General features: G+C 42.6%; 2 protein-coding genes across 2 annotated transcripts in view; one reads left to right on the top strand and one right to left on the bottom strand.

The window, feature by feature from the left end:
- The window catches only part of LOC147998818 (disks large homolog 5-like), a 45,330-nt gene that overhangs the window by 20,746 nt on the left and 14,970 nt on the right, over positions 1–9,614 (top strand). The window lies entirely within an intron of this gene.
- Positions 735–3,501, bottom strand: LOC147998819 (disks large homolog 5-like). Its single transcript, XM_087595501.1, has 5 exons — positions 3,348–3,501; positions 2,739–2,882; positions 1,939–2,105; positions 1,123–1,228; positions 735–1,004 (listed from the first exon to the last, which is right to left on the bottom strand). The coding sequence occupies exons 1-4, from the start codon at positions 3,452–3,454 to the stop codon at positions 1,164–1,166; spliced, it is 483 nt and encodes a 160-aa protein (XP_087451627.1). The 5' UTR covers positions 3,455–3,501; the 3' UTR covers positions 735–1,004; positions 1,123–1,163.

Genomic DNA, 9,614 nt, shown 5'->3' on the forward strand with positions numbered 1-9,614 from the left:
TTCTTGCTAACTATCAAAAAACTGATTATGCCAACCTGGCCTACAAGAAGCTAGTTTCTATTCTGTATTTCTCCCTAAACTGCTTAGATTAAGATACGTTTCTTGCTATCAATAGAGCACATTATGCCAAGCTGGCTTACAGGATCTAGTTTCTATTCTGTATTTTATCAGATGTGCATAATACATATGGTCATCATTGATAACAGGTGAAAGATCTGCTCTAATATGAAAACTAAGTGATGCTGGAGGATGATCCTGACCCACAATGAGGAGTGGGAATACCAGAGCCCTGTAGGGATGCCTGGCAAGCTAACACATTGAGCATGTACGGCTCAGTAAGTTCCCTGTGAACACACATCTCCTGATCTCTCTCTTTAATCATAGGTGATCCTGTCCACCTAATACAGCCCCTCATGTGGAATAACAAAAGCCACCTGCAGGAGCTGTGGTGATGACTCACAGGGTAGAGCATCTGCTGCTCTCTCAGAAGAACCACATGGACACTAACAATTGGGTAAAGTGTGTCTGTGATTACAACATAAAGTGTCAGAGACACAGCCACATTCTCCACACAAAAGACACTGTCACACTGAGTACCCCTTGGTGACTTTGAATTCACTTATTAGCCCAGGATCCATGGAACATGCAGAGATCCATCTGTAGCTGTCAGTTCTAAGTCCACAGGAGGGGACAGAACCCTTGAGTAAGAATGATGGTCTTAAGAGTCAAGAGATAGAATTCAATTTTTATTCATTACAAATACATTTTTACAACAAAACAGGATTAAACTGAATAAAAATATTTAAAAATATTTGAAAGTAAAAATAGTAACAAGAACATATAAATATGAAACAACAAAAAGAAAACTTCAATTAAAATCATAACAAAAATATTTCTAAAAGCATATTCTTAACGAACATTTAGTAGCACAGACGTATTGCTGTTTCTCCTCTAGCATACATAATGAAAGGCGGTCCCCCAAGTTGTCTCTCAAGTGCTGTTTTCTGAGAAGAAAGTAAGACCTCAATCAGTCAGGCTGGCTTAGTGGTATATAAATTTAGGGTCTCTAAGAAATGACAAAAAAACTCAGAGGATGAATACTCATCCAAAAAATGTTGTTACCATTCAGGATGTTGGTCATCAGGGACTCCTGAGAAAGCAACTTATTCTTCAGGAAGCTCTCTTACTGGGGTGTGTCCAATTCCAGCTCTCTTGCACTTTCTGAGACCTGGGAGAGGAAGGCAGTTTTTCAGACACTGATTTGGTGGGGAAATGCAAGCCAGCTGTCAGAATGCTGCCTTCTACCACCTCAGTTCTATTGGACAGTCGACATGGACATTTTAAGTGATATCATTGTTGCTAACTCTGTGGGCAGGGCAAAATCTCCAGAGAGCCTCACAGTAATGTGGGCTGCCAATCTGGGACCCAGACTTATACCAGTGCAAACCAAGAACAGGGCAATGGCAAGAGACCTCATCGGGTTGCAGAAGAAAGGAGATGTCCATATGTCACCAAGGTTAAAGCCAATGATAAGTACTAATTTGACATTTGCACTTGGTTCTTATCCCAAAGGTGCTTCCTACACAAGAGATCACATGACCACAGAGTGTCATTTGTCAAAGAACCAAGAAATTGTTCAAAACTCTACATAGGATCCAATGTATCACATGGATATGCAATAATATGATATGTTATTCATCTGTCACCATTTCTAGACTGCAGCTTCAAAAAGAGCAGCAAAATATGCTTGCACAATAATTCAGTTTCTGAAAAGTGGTTAACTTCCTAGAATACTTGTGCATAGGCAGAGCAATGAACAATTCCATTACATGAGGTGGTTGGCTGGTTGTGAGTGTAAATTAGAAAGGTGGTAAGAGAAGCAAAGATGTATCAAATTGGCAAATTTTATCAGATATTGTTAAGCTAACACGTCCCTACCTGATAATGCTGGTTCTGGCCGTTGATGGTCTTTATCTTTCTTGTTGAAGTCAACCAAATATTTTTGGTTCAGTGCACAATCAAGATGTACCTCCTTGCTCTCCTGCTTCAGTGGGACCAACTTCTTCCTACATGTGTTCTCCATCAGGAGCTGGCTGAGCAGGTTTCTGGAAATACAGTCTGCATAGTAAGATCATGCTGGCCCTTTCTCCCATTCCTACTCCCAAGTCCCACTAACTCTACCAGGTCCCAGATACCCATGAAGACTTAATAAAATGCATCTTGATACATATAAGGCTGCTGCACAAACCATAAAGAGTTAATTCGGGGAAGAATACATTGTTTGCTTGGCCTGACACCAATTAGTGTCCACACCTCTGAGAAAGAACATGGATATACAAATATCCATGAAAGCCCAATACATAGGGGCAACATCAATTAGTACTGGGCCAACACCCTCAAAAGAGGTCAGTAGAACCAAGGGAAGGTCATGCTAACCATGTGGTCCACGCACTGAGTTTTGTAAAACCTGGTGTGACACCATAGGTCCAGGTCAGCCTAATAACCTTCTGCTGACTTCAATCAGTACTGTTCTCCCTAGAGCGTTTTGAAGATGCCTAGACAATCCTGGGATGAGTAACAGTCTTTTATGGAACTGAAAACTGAGTCCTAATGACCCTGGAACACTGATGGGTAAATAGCACAAGAGATAGAACCAGAGCTGAAGACCGTCCAATCCAGAACAAAGAAAGTCAGAAATGGCCATTCCACAAGTGATAGCCTTTCTGACCAGGACTTACCTAGAGAAGGTAATCTCCTTCTTCAGCTTATGGTTGTTCTCATGGACCTCAGTGTTCTCCATCTCTAAGTTGTGCAGAATTGACATGACCGCCTCCTCCATTCTCTCCAGGTCTTCATAATATGGATTTGGCCTGAAGTGTGGCCTGGCCCGAAATGATAGAATACAATGAACATCGGCATTTAGGAATATATGAACTCAGGGTGGGTCCTATATTACCCCAGGCTGCTGCCTGGATCTTCCAGCACTCAGTCCCCTACCTAGCAAGTACAGAGACTCACCATAAACTCACTGCAATTACAATCTTGCAAAGCCACCAGCTGTCAAGGGCTTTGCAAATGCACACTGGGCACTCACTCTCCCTGACTTTATCCCTGAATTCTTCATTCAGACCACAAGTTCTGCTTTTAAATAAATGGAAGCAGATGAGTCCATTTTCAATCTCACTCCTCAGGAAGGGTCAGGTTCTGAATCTCCACTATACGGGAGGTGAGGTTTAGCACAGGGTGGTTAGGGAGGCACAGCTTTCTAGAACCCAAAACCTTAATAGGATAAGAAGGTGACCTTGCAGACCCAGGAATGAAACAAGAGCATTTGGAGCAATTCATACCTGTTCTTCATGGATCTCTCTGTCAGAAACCTCAGGCGATCTCTCAGGTCATTTCTCTCCTCAGTAATGAGCTGCAGCTCTTTAATCAGCCTCTCCTTTTCCTTCATGGCCTGATTCTTGCTTAGGTCAGTGCCAGGGGATGATGTTTCTCTCCCAGCGTCTGTAGGTAGAAGAACACAAGTGAACCTGCATGGGGAGAATGCATAGAGTGTTCATAGACCTCAGTGAGGCCTAAACAGGAAAACAAGCCTGGAACTTGGTGTCACTGCTAGGCGATTGGTCTATGCTTAAGAGACCTCCTCAGGGGATCTCAGTTCTCCCACTACTCTATAGAGACCAAGAGACGTAAGCAGCCAGGTGTTCCCTATGCCGGACATCAGGTGCTTACATGTACCACGGAGATGGCTTCTCCAGGATTATCATCAGCTGAACAGGGTACAGCTTGGTTTCAGGACCCTCACCCCTGTGGCTTCAGAACTCAGATGATAAATTCACCATCCACAAAACTTGAGTGATTGGAGACACTCAGATGTCCTACCCTGATACTCTAAGCCAACAACTTTGGACTTAAAACGCATTTCCAGGGAGGATATGTTCAACAGACTTATCAGTGTCCCTATGTGAAATACCAAATGCCCCAGAATTGCGAATACGTTACAGGCTGAATCTTGGTCTACACGTTCAAAATAGTTTTGGTATTGTAGAAAAATTTTTGTAACATACAACCTCTAATATATAAAGCAAACGATGACCCTGCCAGTTAGAAGAAATCAGAGAATGTCTAAGAACATAAGGTTATTGCCTGGAGCACAATCTCTCCCTGTTACTACTGTCAGATACCCACTGTATTTAAAGAAGCAATGATAGTGAAATACATTGCTGCCCTGTCTAAACTCAGAAAAGGTGGACCCTCCATGACTACTGATGGTGTTATTATATCAATGTAACAGAATAAATGAACTGAAAAGTAAAGACCAGAAGTTCACAGTATAATAGCATTGGCCTTACCATATCCTCCCAGTGGGGATGGGGAAACTAAAGTTCTGAAATCCTTGACTTTAAGGAATTGTGATATTCATGGAAATTCAATTCCTTTTCAGATGCTCCAGTTGCTGTGGCCCATTGCTAGAAAGGTCAGCTTAAGCCTGCAGCCACCCTGGCAGGAAGCTCAAAATACACTGCCCAGAACTTACTCCACATTCCCCAGAAGTGCTGTCTTTGCCCATCATTACTTTGAGACGAAAGGCCAAACTCCTTCACTCTAGTCTCTCCACAATCGACGTTCCCCCTTCCAAAACGCTTGCGAAGACGGGAAAACATGTCTTAGCTTGTAACCGCCAGACTCAGACTGAGAGAAACTAGGGCACTGGTTGTCACTACAACACAGGTGACATCACAGAGGATGCCAGAACTCTCTAGGAAATAATAGAATGTCCAAGAAGGGACAGCAGATGTCATGGGGAGCAGACTTTGCCTCCTGCTAATGTTCTCCCTGTACTGAGCATAAGCTGAGGTGCCCTTTCCAGGAGACTTTCCTGGGGCAGAGCCACTGAGCATCTCCTGCTTCCAAAGCCAAATTTTCCTCAAGGCTTGATTAGAAAAACCTTAGTAATTCCTATGCACCTAAATGAATGTTTCCTTTCAAATCTTCCCAAAAAATGTCTCATCCTAACTCAAATTGTCCTCATTCACCAATGTTAGCCATTAAAGCTTCCTGAGATTTCACACCAGCTTGAATATGCAGTCAAAAGTTCTCCTGTCTCATTATGTACATGTGCTTTATATCACATCAAGAAATAGTCTGCATGGTAGGTTACAACATGGGTGTGTATTAGGGGAACACTCATGAAGTCATGTGCTTAGCAATCGACAATTGCCAGAAAATTCCTTAGGAAAAAGAGTTGAAGTCTTTAAGGTGCTAGGAATAGTGTGGAGACCAGTTGGCAGAGGAAAATGCAATATTAGAGCCACCAGTGAAGGGAACCTCATGCTGCTTGTGGGGTTCTGCTCTCTGCACCAATGTTGCTAAAGGAGCACTGCTCACAGGCCTGAGTAAGATGTACCATGAGCTTCTATTAGAAAAATAAAATACACAAGAGATATAGAGGGTGCACAGAAACGTCTAATATGAGGCTATAAACATCATTAAGTGGATAGAGCAAGGTCCCTGCACCTGTACACTGGGAAATGGCCACCCCACCAAACACAAAAGTAGTAACACATTTATCATAGTAAAACACATTTATCATAGTAAAAAATGAATACTTTATAGAATGCACCCACTAACACTGATTGATCACATCCGTAGTTCAAATTTTGGGGGCAAATTCATGGCCTTAACTATCTTTGTATAAACTTATATAGCAAAAAATAAGAAAGAACGAGAAAAGAAAAAGTCAAAACTAAAAGCTCAAGCTTCTCATATGAGGATTGCAGGAAGTGTTATATGGGAGTCAGTTCTGATTAGGCCATTTTAGATAGAACAGTGCATAGTGACCCGTAATGTGATGGGCCCTATATAAAGCTTTTTGCAATATTGGAATTTTAACAAACCTCATCCAGAACGTACGGAAGAGGCACCATGTGATCACCATGTGATCTCCATGTCCTTACTTTGTATCAGGTTATTTTTCTGCATCCTTGATTGTCAGGCATGTAACAGCAACAATCTGAAATAGCTGATAGACATGGAAAAACATGGCTAAAACTATAGTTGTGGGTTACACACCTCAACTGTGAAAGGCTAATGCTGTCTGCACAGTCCTTGGAGGCCACTCTTATAAGCCTATTTATTGCAAAGTGAAAGGAGGTTTATCTGAGCTCAAAGTGATCCTGGCCAGCCAGGTAGAGGGCAACATGTGATACTTGAGACCCTGTTTTAAACCAGCACAGAAATCCACCCTTCATTCAAAGCATCATCTACGAATTCTCGATTATTTACCATTCTCTCCCTACCAGTCGTTCTGTTTGGAATGGTAGAAAACAACTGGAACTGATCTTTCTATTTTAAGGACCTTGATCTCTCTTTTTTTAGGTCCACATTAAGAGTGCATACAAATGGACATCACCCTCTGAACATCTTAGTATTATCTACTCTGTATATATAGCATAATACTGTGCCTATGAAAATCTTAAGCTTCCTTGAGTGTAGTTGCCCCATCAAGAAGTGTGAAGTTCTGAGTTCAAACCCCAGTGATGCTTTAAAGGGACTAGAAGAAAGCGATCAGAGATACTCCACTTCTTTGTCCTTAGATTAAATCAAGTTGACACAATGTGAACCTGGTGGGCTATTTAACCATGCATCTTTCTCCCAACCCCACTTCCACGAGTTCAGTCCATGGCAGAATTCATCCCCCACCATCCTAGATATTTCTTTGTATATTTCTACAAGAGCCAGGTTTCTTTTTTTTTAATAGAATTAGTTGTAGTCAATCAACTGCTGCCCTATGTGAGAAATGATTAGTATCTATTGCAACTTACCACAGTGTATTTGTGTATACAAGTACATTATTGGAAATCCAGCATTACTGAGGGATTGGAAACCAGTGCTGTGGCCTTGCCTTTCTGTGCCTCTTCCTGGCTCACAGGCAGCAGGGGGCAGACCTTGAGTTCCTCTTCAGGGACAGAGTGATGTTGAATGGGCACTGAGCAGGCAGAGAAACGCAGCTGAGGCAGCTCCTTTCAGTATCAAACACATCATCTCCTTCCCATCTTAAGGGCTACTGCTGAGGTCTTGCCCCCATACCTACCTTAATAGCAGCGAATTTGTTACACAGCAGCCAGCTCTTTCCTATTGTTCTGTAATATGCCTCCACATCATGGATGCCAAGAAAAACACTAACAAAGAACAAAAAACTCTGACGTTGAACTGTGTGGTACTGGTCACATACCCTGTTATGTTCTGTATGTTATGAGGTTTGTTAATCTTAACAAGTTCCCCAAGTGTATTCTTCACATAGGACCCAATAGATTCAAGGAAAATAGGAACAATTATGTGTAAAATGGCCTGAGTCAGGGCCCATAGACCGAAGCATTTCCAGCACTTGTGCATGAGCCCATGTGGATTTTGCAATGAGCGGGGCCTAGCAATGTCCAGTACACAGTTGTGAGCTGTTGCTCTGGTTGAACTGTATTGGTGTGTGCATTAATAAACTACACCTATTTAAATGAATTCAGTGTCCTGTGGTTTGAATCCAGACCCCTTGACACCAAATCTTCCCTTCAGCAGCATTTAGGAGAAGCAGCTAGGGTCAGGAGGGGTGACATCTTGCCATAAGTTATGTGACAAGAGGGATGGTGAATGGTACCTTGTGATAAGAATCAAGGTTTCCTCTGTAGTATTTAGGTCTATACTGGCCCTGTGCAACAGCTTCAAGAACCCAGTTCTGATTTTCCTTGGGATTCCCGTGATGATGCACTCAGACAGGATTGGAAACAACCAAAACGGTGGTCAGACTTGATTTATAAAATGTAGGTAACATTGCAAACTTATGTTGTAGGATATTTGATCATATTGTCATCCCCAATATTGTGTTATTTACTTAGAAAAATACCTTCTGACTGTGTACTTCAGTACTAGCACCAATATTTAACCCTAGAGCTATTTTTGTTTGTTTGTTTGTTTTTTGTTTTTGTTTTTGGATGAACAAGTACTTTCCTATTTTGTGGCCCAGCCCTAGCTCTTACTTCTTTGCACAGTCATAGAGAGATCAAACATATACTCAGACAAAGCCAGGGGAGTGTATAAAAGGGCCTAAGGCAATACCACATAATGACATTGAAAGTGGGCTCTCTTCTTGATCCACGCCTCCAGCTCTCCTGACATCTACATGAATTATAACTCCTAATGCAGTGTAAATGATGTCTGCGCTATTGCTGAGGGAATCATGAGAATAACAACTGTAAACATTCCACCATCGATAGAATTTGTGGAAAGAGGTGACTGGCAGCCAACAAGAGGGCTCTACAGTTAAAGGGGCTTGCTGTCAAGTCTGATGAGCTTGACTCAATCCCCAGGACCCACGTGGTAAAAAGGAGAGAACCAAGGGCCAAGCTGTCCTCTGGCTTCCACTCATGTGCTTACATGTATGTGAGTATATATGTATATGTCTGTATGTACGTGTGGATATGAATGTGTGTATGCATGTATGTGTATACGTGTATATGTATATGTGTGTATATGTCTGTCTATATGTGTGTATAGGTGTATTTGTATGTGTGTATATGTATTGTATGTGTGTGTATGTGTGTATGTGTGTGTGTATGTGTGTATGCATGTAGGTGTGTATATATGTGTGTGTGAGCATGAATGTGTATAGTCATGTATATGCATGTGTTTTCATGTACGTGTATTCGTGTATATGTACGAATGTATGTGTGTATATGTATGTATGGACACACAAACACACATGATGTTAAAACATAAAAAGCTCCTTGGAGTATTCATAATGCCTGGATAAGTGGTGACCATGTGGGGGAAACACATGTCCATGTAAGCACACCTGTTCACATGCGCTGAGCAATGCCCAGCCTGGTCTTGAGCTCACTACCTGCCCAACGATGAGTTTCTGCCCACCTGGTCTTCTCAGAGCCAGGCGACGATTGTTCCTGCCATGCCAGTTCTGTTCCAGTTTCTCATGCCACAAACCTTCTAGCTTGAATCTCACCTACTGACGCAGGAACCTAACAGCCTCCAACCCAGTGAAGTAAGTAAACTTCTTCCTGACATCCTCAGGCTTGGTGTCCCCCATGAGTCACAGGGAGGAAGGATGGCATGCACCAAGGAGAAGGGCCATGGGCAAGGAAGACAGGATCATAAGTCAGTCATCACTGACACCAGCAAAGTGTGTGCTTCAGAGCAGGCTCTGCTCATTCTTGTCCCAGTGGCAGGACTTAAGAGTGGTGCATACCTGTCACCCAGCACTCAGAGACGTCTGAGGCATGAGAACCAGGAGTTTATGGCCATCTTAACTAATGGTGAGATCAGAGACAGCCTGGGCTGCATGAGACTCAGTCTCAAAGCAGGCAAGAAGGAACTTGCTATATTTGAGCAAGGAAGCTGGAATCCTCCTGGGTTCTAAACATTCACTGCAATACAGAAAGATGCTAGGGCTAGTGTGGGAGAAAGTAGGAGACAGAGAAGCCAGGTTAACCCTCCCTAATCTTCTCATGCTGTGTGAGCTATGAGTAGATGGTGCCCTATACACTGTGGACAGGATGGTCTCTCAGACGGTTCAGAAAGCCATGGAGGACTCCTGCAATTCTCCA

This window comes from Rattus norvegicus, chromosome 19 (genome assembly GCF_021556685.1).
Source record: "Rattus norvegicus strain SHRSP/BbbUtx chromosome 19, alternate assembly SHRSP_T2T, whole genome shotgun sequence".
Classification (NCBI taxonomy): Eukaryota; Metazoa; Chordata; class Mammalia; order Rodentia; family Muridae; genus Rattus; species Rattus norvegicus.